General features: G+C 49.9%; 1 protein-coding gene across 1 annotated transcript in view; it reads left to right on the top strand.

Annotated features, from left to right (window-relative positions):
- The window catches only part of kcp (kielin cysteine rich BMP regulator), a 128,187-nt gene that overhangs the window by 17,774 nt on the left and 95,940 nt on the right, over positions 1-14,473 (top strand). The window contains exons 3-6 of the mRNA XM_063072925.1: positions 274-346; positions 8,789-9,042; positions 11,293-11,476; positions 14,314-14,453. Coding sequence (XP_062928995.1) covers positions 274-346; positions 8,789-9,042; positions 11,293-11,476; positions 14,314-14,453 — 651 coding nt within the window. The remainder of the gene's footprint in view (positions 1-273; positions 347-8,788; positions 9,043-11,292; positions 11,477-14,313; positions 14,454-14,473) is intronic.

Below are 14,473 nucleotides of genomic sequence, written 5' to 3'. Positions count from 1 at the left end.
AAGTATACAGGAAAGGAAACTTTAAACCATTCATAGCATCTAGGATGCTAGGACTTGCCTTTTAAAATGCGTGGCTGACTCTTTTCTGATGCTATCTTTACACTGAGAACAAGACTCGGTTCCCTCTGGGCTGTCTCAAGCTGAGCCTGGTGTTTCTTCTGTAACTCTGATATTACCGGTGGGCCGCTCCCTGTCCATTGTGGATTACGGTCTGACTGTGCATCCATGCTTGCTCTCAGACTGTGGCTCCCTCTCTCTCTCTCTCTACCACAGGGCTACTGGCAGACAGCGGAGATCTCTCCAAGTGGCTTTGTTCACCGCCCGTGGCACTGCGACAATCTGCCAGGTAGGGTGGTGCTGGTTGTCCCGTGAGTCACAGGCGGCCTGGGCCTTCTGCTGTAAGGTGGGATGCAGGTGCTGAGAGGGAGGGGTGGTTTGCAAGGACGGCAGTGTGTCAGTGAGGTTGTGGGGGTCAGCGTGTGAGGGAGGAGTGTGGGGGGTTAGTGTGTGGGGGGAGTGTGGGATTAGTCTGTGAGGAGGAGTGTGGGGTTAGTGTGTGAGGGGGAGTGTTGGGGTTAGCATGTGAGGGAGGAGTGTGGGATTAGTGTGTGAGGAGGAGTGTGGAGATTAGTCTGTGAGGGGGAGTGTTGGGGTTAGTGTGTGTGGGGGAGTGTGGGGATTAGTCTGTGAGGGGAGTGTGGGGGTTAGTGTGTGAGGGGGAGTATGAGATCAGTGTGTGAGAAGGAGTGTGGGATTAGTGTGTGTGGGGTGTGGGATTAGTGTGTGAGGCAGAGTGTTGGGGTTAGTGTGTGGGGGTGTGGGGATTAGTGTGTGAGGAGGAGTGTTGGGGTTAGTGTGTGGGGGGGTGTGGGGATTAGTGTGTGAGGGAGAGTGTTGGGGTTAGTGTGTGGGGGGCGTGGGGATTAGTGTGTGAGGGGGAGTGTTGGGGTTAGTGTGTGGGGGGCGTGTGGGGATTAGTGTGTGAGGGAGGAGTGTGGGGATTAGCCTGTGAGGGAGAGTGTGGGATTAGCATGTGAGGGAGAGTGTGGGGATTAGCCTGTGAGGGAGAGTGTGGGATTAGCATGTGAGGGTGAGTGTGGGGATTAGCCTGTGAGGGTGAGTGTGGGGATTAGTATGTGAGGGAGGAGTGTGGGGATTAGTGTGTGGGGGGAGTGTGGGGATTAGTGTGTGGGGGGAGTGTGGGGATTAGTGTGTGAGGGAGGAGTGTGGGGATTAGCCTGTGAGGGAGAGTGTGGGATTAGCATGTGAGGGTGAGTGTGGGGATTAGCCTGTGAGGGTGAGTGTGGGGATTAGTATGTGAGGGAGGAGTGTGGGGATTAGTGTGTGAGGGGGAGTGTGGGGATTAGTGTGTGGGGGGAGTGTGGGGATTAGTGTGTGAGGGAGAGTGTGGGGATTAGTATGTGAGGGAGAGTGTTGGGGTTAGTGTGTGGGGGGGTGTGGGGATTAGTGTGTGAGGGGGGTGTGGGGATTAGTGTGTGAGGGGGAGTGTGGGGGTTAGTGTGTGAGGGGGAGTGTAGGGGTTAGTGTGTGAGGGAGGAGTGTGGGGATTAGTCTGTGAGGAGCGAAAGGTATTTTTCAAGAGCTGAGTACTGGGAAGGGGAGTTGTGTGGAGTTATGTCCAGGAAGGTGATTGTAACAAAGGAATAGCTGGTGTATGTCAAGTAGGAGGGGAGTGTGTGGTTCTGGTGTTGGTAGGGAATGGGGGTGGGTGTTGTGAGTAGGACTTGTGGTTTTATGGGGTGTGGGTGTATGAGGAGTGTGGGCAGAGGGATTGGTGGTTTTTTGGGGCGTGGGTGTATGGGGGTGTGGGCGGAAGGGTTGGTGGTTTTATGGGGCGTGGGTGTATGGGGGTGTGGGCGGAAGGGTTGGTGTTTTTTGGGGGCATGGGGGTGTGGGCAGAGGGATTGGTGGTTTTTTGGGGTGTGGGTGTATGGGGAGTGTGGGCAGAGGGGTTGGTGGTTTTATGGAGCGTGGGTGTATGGGGAGTGTGGGCGGAGGGATTGGTGGTTTTATGGGGTGTGGGTGTATGGGAGGTGTGGGCAGAGGTATTGGTGTGTGCAGCGAGGGGGTAAGTGCAATGAATAGGGATCATGGGGTTGGGGGATTGTGCAGAGAGGGTGAGGGATATGCAAGGAAAGTGGGAAGGAGAGCTGGAGAGATGTGCATGGCGGGAGGAGAATGGGCAAGGAGTTGGAGGAATATACAGTCAGGTAGCAGAGTCAAGGTCAGTAGAGGAGGTGTGCACAACAAGAGAGATGAGCACTTGTCTATCAGGTGTGGGAAAGAGAGAACACAAACGGAAAAGTCCTGGAGGGGACAGGAGCCCAAATAAGGTGTACAGTGCAAGCAGGAAGTCAGTTTGAGAGGGTGAGGGGTGAGGGAGTGTGCGGTGGTACTACCTGTGTACATGCGGAGGGTGGGGTGTCTGTTGAAAAGGAGGAGTTGGAGATGGAGGATGTGAGGTGCAGGAGATATTTGACTATGGGGTGGGAGTTCTGTGCAATGACAGGACTGTGGGAGTGACAGGAGATCAGTGCAGTGACGACTGTAGGAGTGACAGGAGATCTGTACAGTGACGACTGTAGGAGTGACAGGAGATCTGTACAGTGACAGGACTGTGGGAGTGACAGAAGATCTGTACAGTGACAGGACTGTAGGAGTGACAGGAGATCTGTGCAGTGATGACTGTAGGAGTAACAGGAGATCAGTGCAGTGATGACTGTAGGAGTGACAGGAGATCTGTGCAGTGACGACTGTAGGAGTGACAGGACTGTGGGAGTGACAGGAGATCTGTGCAGTGACGACTGTAGGAGTGATAGGAGACCTGTGCAGTGACGGGGCTGTGGGAATGACAGGAGATCTGTGCAGTGACGACTGTAGGAGTGACAGGAGATCTGTGCAGTGACGACTGTAGGAGTGACAGGACTGTGGGAGTGACAGGAGATCTGTGCAGTGACGACTGTAGGAGTGACAGGAGACCTGTGCAGTGACGACTGTAGGAATGACAGGAGATCTGTGCAGTGATGACTGTAGGAGTGACAGGAGATCTGTACAGTGACAGGACTGTGGGAGTGACAGGAGATCTGGGGAGTGACAGGAGATCTGTGCAGTGACGACTGTAGGAATGACAGGAGATCTGTGCAGTGATGACTGTAGGAGTGACAGGAGATCTGTACAGTGACAGGACTGTGAGAGTGACAGGAGACCTGTACAGTGACAGGACTGTGGGAGTGACAGGAGATCTGTGCAGTGACGACTGTAGGAGTGACAGGAGATCTGTGCAGTGACAACTGTGGGAGTGACAGGAGATCTGTGCAGTGACAGGAGATCTGTGCAGTGACAGGACTGTGGGAGCAACAGGAGATCTGTACAGTGACAGGACTGCGGGAGTAACAGGAGATCTGTGCAGTGACAGGACTGTGGGAGTGACAGGAGATCTGTGCAGTGACAGGACTGTGGGAGTGACAGGAGATCTGTACAGTGACAGGACTGTGGGAGTGACAGGAGATCTGTGCAGTAACAGGACTGTGGGAGTAACAGGAGATCTGTGCAGTGACAGGACTGTGGGAGTAACAGGAGATCTGTGCAGTGACAGGACTGTGGGAGTGACAGGAGATCTGTGCAGTGATGACCAGGAGTGACAGGACATCTGTACAGTGACAACTGTAGGAGTGACAGATCTGTGCAGTGACGACTGTAGGAGTGACAGGAGATCAGTGCAGTGACAGGACTGTGGGAGCGACAGGAGATCTGTGCAGTGACAGGACTGTATGAGTGACAGGAGATCTGTGCAGTGATGACCAGGAGTGACAGGAGATCTGTGCAGTGACGACTGTAGGAGTGACAGGAGATCTGTGCAGTGACGACTGTAGGAGTGACAGGAGATCTGTGCAGTGACGACTGTAGGAGTGACAGGAGACCTGTGCAGTGACAGGACTGTGGGAGCGACAGGAGATCTGTGCAGTGATGACTGTAGGAGTGACAGGAGACCTGTGCAGTGACGTCTGTAGGAGTGACAGGAGATCTGTGCAGTGACGACTGTAGGAGTGACCAGGAGATCTGTGCAGTGACAACTGTAGGAGTGACAGGAGATCTGTGCAATGACAACTGTAGGAGTGACAGGAGACCTGTGCAGTGACAGGACTGTGGGAGTGACAGGAGGTCAGTGCAGTGACGACTGTAGGAGTGTGCGAGGAAAGGATGTGGGGAGCTGGGCATACAAGGCACATGAATATAGAGCTGTCTGCAACTTGACCTTTTAATGAAATCAGTTCTCGTGGTTACTGCCCATCAACTCCTGATCTGACCCTAGCCTAATCATGGAACAATTTACACTGACCAATTATCCTACTAACTGGTACAGCTTTGGACTGTTGGAGGAAACCCACACAGTCATAGGGAGAGTGTACAAACCCCTGACAGATATTGACAGGGCGCCTCCAAGAAAAGTGCAAGGAACAGCTTCAAGCATTCTACAGACCATTTGAGAAGGCTTTTGGAGACTCCTTCTCTAATTTAGTTGTCCTTCGAAATTTATTTCCAGTTTAAATGTGCTACATGATGATGTGCAAGTTTTAACTCCGACCAGTCATTAGGTTAAGGAAGCCTGCTCTTGCTCCAGTCCTTGATCTTTATGAATGCAGTGTTGCAGCTCATTGCCGGCTGGAGTGGAGCTAGTCTGCGTGGCCACCATTAACTCCACTCCAGATTGGAAATCATTGTATACCTCAGCCATTCAGCTGAACTGAAAACATAGAACATTACAGCACAGTACAGGCCCTTCAGCTCATGGTGTTTTGCTCACCTTTTAATCCACTCTAAGGTAAATCCAACCCTTCCCTCCTACATAGCCCTCCATTTCTCTGTCATCCCTGTGTGTCTCTTAAATGTCACTAATATAGATGCCTCTGTCATCACCCCTGGCTGTGCATACCATACACCCACCATTCTGTGTGTGTGTGAAAATAAAAGCCCCTCTCTGACATCCTCCCTATACTTTCCTCCAATCACTTTAAAAATATGTCCTCTTATATCAGCCATCGATTCCCTGGTGAAAAAGCACTGGCTGTCCATTCTAACTAAGCCTCTTATCAACTTGTATACCTTTATCAAGTCATGTCTCGTCCTCCTTCACCTCAGAGAGAAAAACCCTGGCTTGCTCAAACTGTCCTCATAAGACATGTTCTCTAATCCAGGCAGCATCCTGCAAAATCTCCTTTACACCCTATCCAAACATTTCCCATCTTTCTTCTGTAGCACGTAGGTAATGTGTTTCGATTGCTTGGTCAGGCTCCCAGCCGTTGCTGACCCCATCCAATGAAGCATACAAGAGATTGGTTGCTTCACCCGAAACGCCTGCAAGTCCAGGCTTCTTCACCAGAGCTGCCGTTTCACAGCACTGCCCTTTGACAAGTCACAGGAAAAGATGGATCACTTCTCATATCATTAGCAGGGGCTGACACTGATGGAATTCGCCACGGCCTCCTGACGACTAGTGTGGCTTTTAGCCATTTGAGGAAAAGAGTTTTTGAAAGTCGGGTGCAGGAATCTGGCAGTGACCCGTGGTTTGCTGCGCAGTTATGATACTTGCCCTTCTGCACACACAAGGCACAGGAGCAGAATTAGGCGATTTGGCCCTTCAAGTCTACTCCACTATTCGATCATGTCTAATTTATCATCACTTTCAACCCACTCTCCTGCCTTCACCCCATAACTTTTATATATAACCATATAACAATTACAGCACGGAAACAGGCCATTTTGGTCCTTCTAATCCATGCTGAACTCTTACTCTCACCTGGTCCCACCGACCTGCACTCAGCCCATAACCCTCCATTCCTTTCCTGTCCATATAGCTATCCAAATTTACTTTAAATGACAACATCGAACCCGCCTCAACCACTCCTGCTAGAAGCTTGTTCCACACAGCTACCACTCTCTGAGTAAAGAAGTTCCCCCTCATGTTTCCCCTAAACTTTCACCCCCTAACTCTTAACTCATGTCCTCTTGTTTGAATCTCCCCTACTCTCGATGGAAAAAGCCTATCCACGTCAATTCTATCCATCCTCCTCATAATTTTAAATACCTCTATCAAGTCCCCCCTCAACCTTCTATGGTCCAAAGAATAAAGACCCAACTTGTTCAACCTCTCTCTGTGACTTAAGTGCTGAAATCCAGGTAACATTCTAGTAAATCTGCTCTGTACTCTCTCTATTTTGTTGACATCTTTCCTATAATTCAGTGACCAGAACTGTACACAAGACTCCAAATTTGGCCTTACCAATGTCTTGTGCAATTTTAACATTACATCCCAACTCCTATACTCAATGCTGTGATTTATAAAGGCCAGCATACCAAGAGTTTTCTTCACCACCCTATCCACATGAGATTCCACCTTCAGGGAACTACGCACCATTATTCCTAGATCCCTCTGTTCTACTGCATTCTTCAATGCCCTACCATTTACCATGTATGTCCTATTTCGATTAGTCCTACCAAAATGTAGCACCTCACATTTATCAGCAATAAACTCCTTTCTTTTCAAATCTTTTTATTGTTGTATTATACAAAAGAAATAAGACGAGTACATCGAAGTAACAACACTTACAATGTCTCAAATAAAAAAAAATTATCTTAAAGATTGGAAAAATATTTTGTGATACTAAGCAGAAAATGTGGGGGGAAAACCCCCATTAGGTGTCCAGCCCGGGAGCCATGCGTCACACAAAAAGCTTCTAAAAGCTTCACCAGCAAGAAAGAAAAAGATACCAAAAAAATATCAAAAAACTTTTGACACACTTCCGAATCAAGAACCTAGCAACGTCCACTTTCACCCAATGACTTGGCCTCTTCAGCCATCTGCAGCAATGATCTGAGACATAGATTACCTATACTGGCACCTGCAATATCACCGACACAGTCCCTGCAATATCACCAACACGGTCCCTGCAATATTACCGACACGGTCCCTGCAATATCACCGACACCGTCCCTGCAATATCACCGACACCGTCCCTGCAATATCTCTGACACGGTCCCTGCAGTATCTCGGACACCGTCCCTGCAGTATCTCGGACACCATCCCTGCAATATCTCCGATGCAGTCCCTGCAATATCACCAACACCATCCCTGCAATATCTCTGACATGGTCCCTGCAAAATCCTCCAGGTCATTAGCCGGATGAGAGAGCCAGCAGCAGCATCCTCATCCGGGGCAACATTCCCAGTACTGAGGCTCAGAGTACACTCAGCCACCTCTGAGATCTGGGCTACTTCGTCAAATGTCCAGCACCATACTCTGAAAAGTTAGGGCAAGAGATTATCAGGGGAACAGAGATAAATCTTCAGGGCTGTTCTCAGAGACCCCCAGGGAGGAAAGAAATATAGCATCTTCAATGAGATGTGCGGGTCCCTGACACTGACCAGCAGTAATGGAGAATCAGCTCTAAAGGTACAACAGAACATGTATCTCTTTGATAGGAGCACAAGTCCATCAGAAACAGGAAGGAGCACCCACACCTCCTGTAATGCCCACCTGCCGGAGGGAGCACCTTCTGTCCCAGCTACAGCAATGTCTGGCGACCCCACCTTAACCCCCTCCGTCACCCCAGGGCCACATGGTGCTTGAAACAATTTGTTCCTGACTCCAAGCGACAGTCTGGAAACAAGAACACGTTGGACCACCCAGTGCGGAGGAGACGTGGTTACATGATTTGTATTGTTTAGGTCAGCCAGGAATTCTGTGGAGTCCCTGTGAACTCACAGTGAACAGCAGTGTTCAGTGCTGAAAGCAATCTCAGTGTACCCACCCAGCATACTGAACCAGGATATTTTACAACCATTGTTCTAAGTTTTACCATGTTGAATAATCTCTGATAAAATCACTATTAACTGCTACAGTGATCCTGACTCTTGACAAAGAGCTGTGCAGTACTCAGCAAGTGGAGTAAAAAATGACTCTAGTTACTCAGAGTGAGCAGTAACTAATAAACTTCCGAATGGAAGGCTACACGGGGAGTGGAGACACACTGGGTTGTTCTGGCACAGAACCAGCATAGGCAGCAACGACTGAACGGATTCCCTCCAGTCTAAAACACTTCCGATACTTTGACTGGGGTTCCCAACCTGGAGTCTACCCTCCCCTCGATATATGGGAGAGGTGTATGGCATAAAAAAGTTTGTGACCTTCTGTTCTATAGAAATTCTGTCTGACTTGATGCAAACCTTCAGCATCTTATTTATATTGCAGCTTCCTCTTCGTACCGGCAGATATAAAAGATTCTGCAGACACTGGAGATCTTGAGCAACACATGGCAAGTGCCGGAGGAACTCGGGAGGAGATGGAGCATTTATGGAGGGCATCAATATGGTTGTTTTGGGCCTGCTGGGGGACACTGGCCTGAAATGTAGACTGTTTATTTGTAAACATTGACATGGTCTCACCTGTTGAGTTCCTCCAGCATTTTGTGTGTGCTCCTTTTGGTACCAGCGATTTTGCTGTCATATTGGGAATCATTCTTATCATGATTAAACAGATACCTTAAATTACCCTCCCTTGAATAAAAGGCTACAGTCATTGACTAAAAGAACATTAACCTGATTAAAGAATCAGACTCTGTGATAATGCAATGAACGACACTGTATCTGATTAAACAATTTCTGTGTAATTAGCCAGTGATGTCTCAGCCTGTTTGCAGACGGGGTTTTGTGGTTTGTGCTGTTCAGTTCGTGGCTCTGTTGACTGGATTGTTTCACACATTTTTCTCAGATTCCTTAGCTTTACCATATTCTTTGGCTGAGCAACAATACTCGGAATCGGATGAGGAATTGCAGTTCCTTGAGGACGTCTCCACACATTCGATGTCCATGTCAGACGTCAGTCAGGATCAGCAGCAGCAAAATGACGCGGAGGCTTCACTGCTGACCCACAGTCTGAAGCCCAGAAGCCAAGAGCAGCAATTAGATAGGTTGGAGGAGATGGTGGGGGCACTCAGTGCAATGCTGGACATGGTCAAAGCTCAGGTCAGTGAAAGACTGGTTCAAAGGCAAGAATAATTAACTACAGTTTTTTCTTCACTGAAGTGCATTGCCACAAATGCTGACTGTCACTGGAGCACAGTTACACAGACACTGACCCTCACTGGGGTACAGTTACACTGTCACTGACCCTCACTGGGGTACAGTTACACTGGCACTGACCCTCACTGGGATACAGTTACACATTCACTGACCCTCACTGGGGCACAGTTACACTGGCACTGACCCTCACTGGGGTACAGTTACACAGACACTGACCCTCACTGGGGTACAGTTACACTGGCACTGACCCTCACTGGGGTACAGTTACACTGGCACTGACCCTCACTGGGGTACAGTTACACTGGCACTGACCCTCACTGGGGTACAGTTACACATTCACTGACCCTCACTGGGGCACAGTTACACTGGCACTGACCCTCACTGGGGTACAGTTACACAGACACTGACCCTCACTGGGGTACAGTTAAACTGTCACTGACCCTCACTGGGGTACAGTTACACTGGCACTGACCCTCACTGGGGTACAGTTACACTGTCACTGACCCTCACTGGGGCACAGTTACACTGGCATTGACCCTCACTGGGGCACAGTTACACATTCACTGACCCTCACTGGGGTACAGTTACACTGCCACTAACCCTCACTGGGGCACAGTTACTCTGGCACTGACCCTCACTGGGATACAGTTACTTGGGCATTGCCCCTCACTAGGACACAGTTACACTGGCATTGCCCCTCACTAGGACACAGTTACACAGACACTGACCCACACTGGGGTACAGTTACACAGACACTGACCCTCACTGGGGTACAGTTAAACTGTCACTGACCCTCACTGGGGTACAGTTACACTGGCACTAACCCTCACTGGGGTACAGTTAAACTGTCACTGACCCTCACTGGGGTACAGTTACACTGGCACTAACCCTCACTGGGGCACAGTTACACTGGCACTGACCCTCACTGGGGTACAGTTACACTGGCACTGACTCTCACTGGGGAACAGTTACACTGGCACTGACCCTCACTGGGATACAGTTACCTGGGCATTGCCCCTCACTAGGACACAGTTACACAGACACTGACCCACACTGGGGTACAGTTAAACTGTCACTGACCCTCACTGGGGTACAGTTACACTGGCACTGACCCACACTGGGGTACAGTTACACTGGCACTAACCCTCACTGGGGCACAGTTACTCTGGCACTGACCCTCACTGGGATACAGTTACTTGGGCATTGCCCCTCACTAGGACACAGTTACACAGACACTGACCCACACTGGGGTACAGTTACTTGGGCATTGCCCCTCACTAGGACACAGTTACACTGGCATTGCCCCTCACTAGGACACAGTTACACAGACACTGACCCACACTGGGGCACAGTTACTCTGGCACTGACCCTCACTGGGATACAGTTACTTGGGCATTGCCCCTCACTAGGACACAGTTACACTGGCACTGACCCACACTGGGGTACAGTTACACTGGCACTGACTCTCACTGGGGAACAGTTACACTGGCATTGACCCTCACTGGGGTACAGTTACACTGGCACTGACCCTTGGTACAGATACATGGGCATATACCCTCGCGAGGGCAGAGTTACGTGTGCCCTGAGCCTCGCATGCACAAACCATGACCAACAGTTTATTCTGATTCCATGTCACGTCTGGATTTTGCTCCTGTAAACAGTGACACAGACTGACATGCCAAGTGGCTGTTTTGCTTTTATACTTCCTGTTGTCTCATGCTTTGGGAACAAACACCGGGGTCCCAGGCAAACAGCTTGAATTCTCAAAGCTGTAGTTATTACTCGATTGATACATTATAATGTGTGCTTAAATTCTGCCTTTTAGTTTCTGCTGGTGAATTCTGAGTCTGGATCATAAGACTCTTTCTTTGTTACGCTAATCTTTTTGCTCCCGGGGAACTCCTCTCAAGGTTGCTGTGCTTGGATTTGATAAGGGGTTATGAGACAAAATCCCCCAGTGATGATAACCGAGGGAGACTGAACCTGGCTCCCCAAACGACCCCAATGGATGACTGTGCATCCTCCTGGCTCTGGCTGCAGCAAGGGACCATCCCATCTGTGTCCCTGCGGTGAAAGGCCATGATCCCACCGTCAGCACTTTTCCTAAGATCCGCGGCCTCAGCAGGAGGCTGCTCCTTCCGGGAATGCCCTTGCTGTCACGTTGGTGATGCATTGCCTTCCTTCCCTGTTTAGAATTTGGAACTGCTGCTCCGGGTCGAGCGCCTCGAGGCATGTGAATGCAGGAAACGGGTGTGCTCGTGGCAGGGGAGGGAGTACGAGGAGGGCCAGTCGTGGGTCCTGGACGCCTGCAACACCTGCGTCTGCACCAAGGGGGAGATGCACTGCTCAAAGCGGAGCGACAACCCCCTCTGTCAGGGTGAGTAACACGCCGTGGGTCGAGGAGAAGAGAAGCGATGCTCTGAACCCAGTCCTCATGATGTCTTATGCACAGCGTTCCCATTGATTATGTAGCGTAACAGAATATGTGAATTAGGCCAAAATCAGATTCAGGTTTTGCGGCACGTCGAATGCCGGATGAAACGTGAAGTCTTTGGGGTAACTGCAGGTCTGTGTCTTTGCTATTGCTTTGCTGACGCTCGAGCGCTCGGTGGTGGTGCCAATGTGTTTTGTTTGCTGGTGGGGAGAGGGGAGATTATTGCTCACTGCTGCTTACCCGCGGGAGGGGTAAGTTGGGAGGATCTTTGGGGTTCTCACGTTTAACTGTCGTTCATGCTTTGAGTCACCTCTCTGTTTTTGTGGATGTTTGCAAAGAGAAAGCTTTTCAGGATGTATATTGTATACATTTCTCTGACATCAGATTGGACCTTTGAGGTTTAATATCATTGGAATACATTCTGAAATTTGTTGTTTTGTGGCCGCAGCACAGCACAATATATAAAAACCTATAAATTACACATTAAAGCATTGAAATATATAAGCAGTCGAAAAAGAGAGCAAAAATGGTAAGGTAGTGTTCATGGGTTGGTTCATTTCAGTTCAGAAATCTGATGGCAAAGGGGAAGAAGCTGTTCCCAAGATATTGAGAGTGTGTCTTCAGGCTTCTGTAACGCCCCCCTCCCCCCCCCCCCCGATGGCAGCAATGAGAACAGAGCACGTCCTGGTGATTGCAATCCTCACTGATGGGAGCCACCTTGTCGGAAGATGTCCTCGGTGCTGAGGAGGCTAGCGCCCATGATGGAGTTGGCTGAGAATCTAACCCTCTGAATGCCCGACCATGCGTTTCCGGCCTCTTGCTCCAGTCTCGATTCTGTCAGCAGTTCTCTCTGCTCTCTGTCCCCCTCCTCTCTTGAGTGGCACCTGCCAGATTTGCCTCAGACGCTCACTGCGTCCGCAGGTTTGCATTCCCGTCAGGTCCCTGGTAGGTATCTTTCTTGTGGATGCTGTGCTTGATTTTTGGTGGCCATTTGTGATGCTCACCCACACAAGTAGAACAATTCTAAATGTTTTCCGTCAATTATTTCTGCTACTGTTAGATCACCTTCTCAGCCTTCACTCTTTCAGAGAAGATATCCAGACTGAGCCTGACTTCCAGGACTGTCCTTGTAGATCTTTCCACTCTCTTCAGTCCTCTACCTTCTGTCTCTGACGGGGAGACCCAAATTGTACCCAGCACTGAAAGTGTGCACTGACTCAAGTCTGTTACCCGTTCACTCTAACTCCTCGACTTCTCCTTCTTTTCTCTTTAGAAATAAGCATATAGGAAATAGGAGCAGGAGTGGGTCACCGAGACTCTCCACTCAGGATCGTGACACTATCCTACCTCCTTTCTGTTTCCCTGCACTGTTCCTTATCCATCGACTTCCACTATGGGAGCCCATGCTGGTGCTGTGTGCGTTGGCTTTCAGTGGGGAGTATACGAGGACACACAGTCTCCTTTAAAGACAACATCACCCAATCTCTCACCGTTCAAAAAACCTCCAGTCTCGTGTGGATAATTTCACTATTTTTCCAGGGGGTACATTGTGGCTGCCGTGTTCTCACCCGGCAGGGAGCCGACCACCTCCCTCCTCAGGTCATTGCTGTGGATGGCCTGACGACGAGAGGCTGGCAGATATTCACAGTGATAGGTAGCAGCTGCAGAGAAGCCCAGGGAGTTGAAATGCTCACGGTTAACCCCAACACCATCAAATGGGACTCGATTGTAACCATCTGCATTGAATCCAGCCGCGTCAAACTCTGCTCTTGCGTCGTGCTCCCCTTTCTTGTTGCGGCCGGTGAGGTTGAACCCAGTGTCCCTGTGGAACCCACCTCTGTTGTTCCCCTGTTTATCAAACCGGTACTTGTCAAACTTTCGTCCATTGCTCAGGCCATTAAAGACCTTCCCATTCGGACCAAACAGCGCCTGTCCATAACGTGTTGGATTAAATGCCATCACCCGCCTTTCTCTCTGGTCCATGCCCTCACTTAGCCTATCGGTAAGCTCTGCAGCCACTCTAAATCCTCCTCTTCACTCACAATTTCACCAAGTTTTATACCGCAGGCAAACCTGGAAACATGACTTTGCTCCCCCAGCCAACTCGTTGATACGATAATGAGTGGGGGGGGCCCAAGGTCCAAGACTGAAGTGACAACTGCAGACATCCCACCTCTCCCGGAAGTTCCGGGAGTCTCCCGCAAATTGATGGTGCTACCTCCCTGAAATGAGTTTTTGCAGGGTGGGATGTCTGCAACTGGTGTCGGCTCGCCAACCTGAGAAAGATCTGTTTGTTCCCATTCATTTGTTCAATAACCTCGACAGTAGATTACCTCACTCCCCAACTCTGTGTGCTATAGTCTTGTTGACCAAATCCCTGCATGATACCTTCCTGAAAATGCAGACCTTCCACATCCACTGTTTCCACCTTATGTATTTTACCCCTCACATCATACGGCATCGACAATTAAAACTGTCAAACATCGCACAACAGGTGGCCCTTTCTGAACCTAAGTCTGACTGGGGAAGTGAGTCCATAAACCGTGTTCAAGCTCCCTGTGCAGGGTTGAGGAATTCCTCCACTCTGAAGGGCAGGTTGACGACGCTCCACTATGTCAAAGGGGATGGGAGGGTTGGTTGTGGGGTGAGGCATTAATCCAAATTCTCACTTCCATTTCAGGCAGAGAGGCCAGGGAACCTTGTCAACCTTGTCTACCAATATCACCTTGACCCTTCTCTCGGTTGCCTCGTGCTTTCTGAACACTCTGCTTTGTTCCTAGATCCCTGTTCTAGCAACCCATGCAAGAATGGGGGAGTCTGTCACCCACTCCCCTCTGACTCCAGGATACAACCTTCAGGATTCACGTGCAGTTGCCCAGCGACATCCACAGGGCACCTATGTGAAGATAGCTTGGTCCAGGTAATGACATTGTCCATGGA

Source organism: Mobula hypostoma, chromosome 20, assembly GCF_963921235.1.
Source record: "Mobula hypostoma chromosome 20, sMobHyp1.1, whole genome shotgun sequence".
Taxonomy (NCBI): Eukaryota; Metazoa; Chordata; class Chondrichthyes; order Myliobatiformes; family Myliobatidae; genus Mobula; species Mobula hypostoma.
This window is presented reverse-complemented; position numbering and strand designations above follow the sequence as displayed.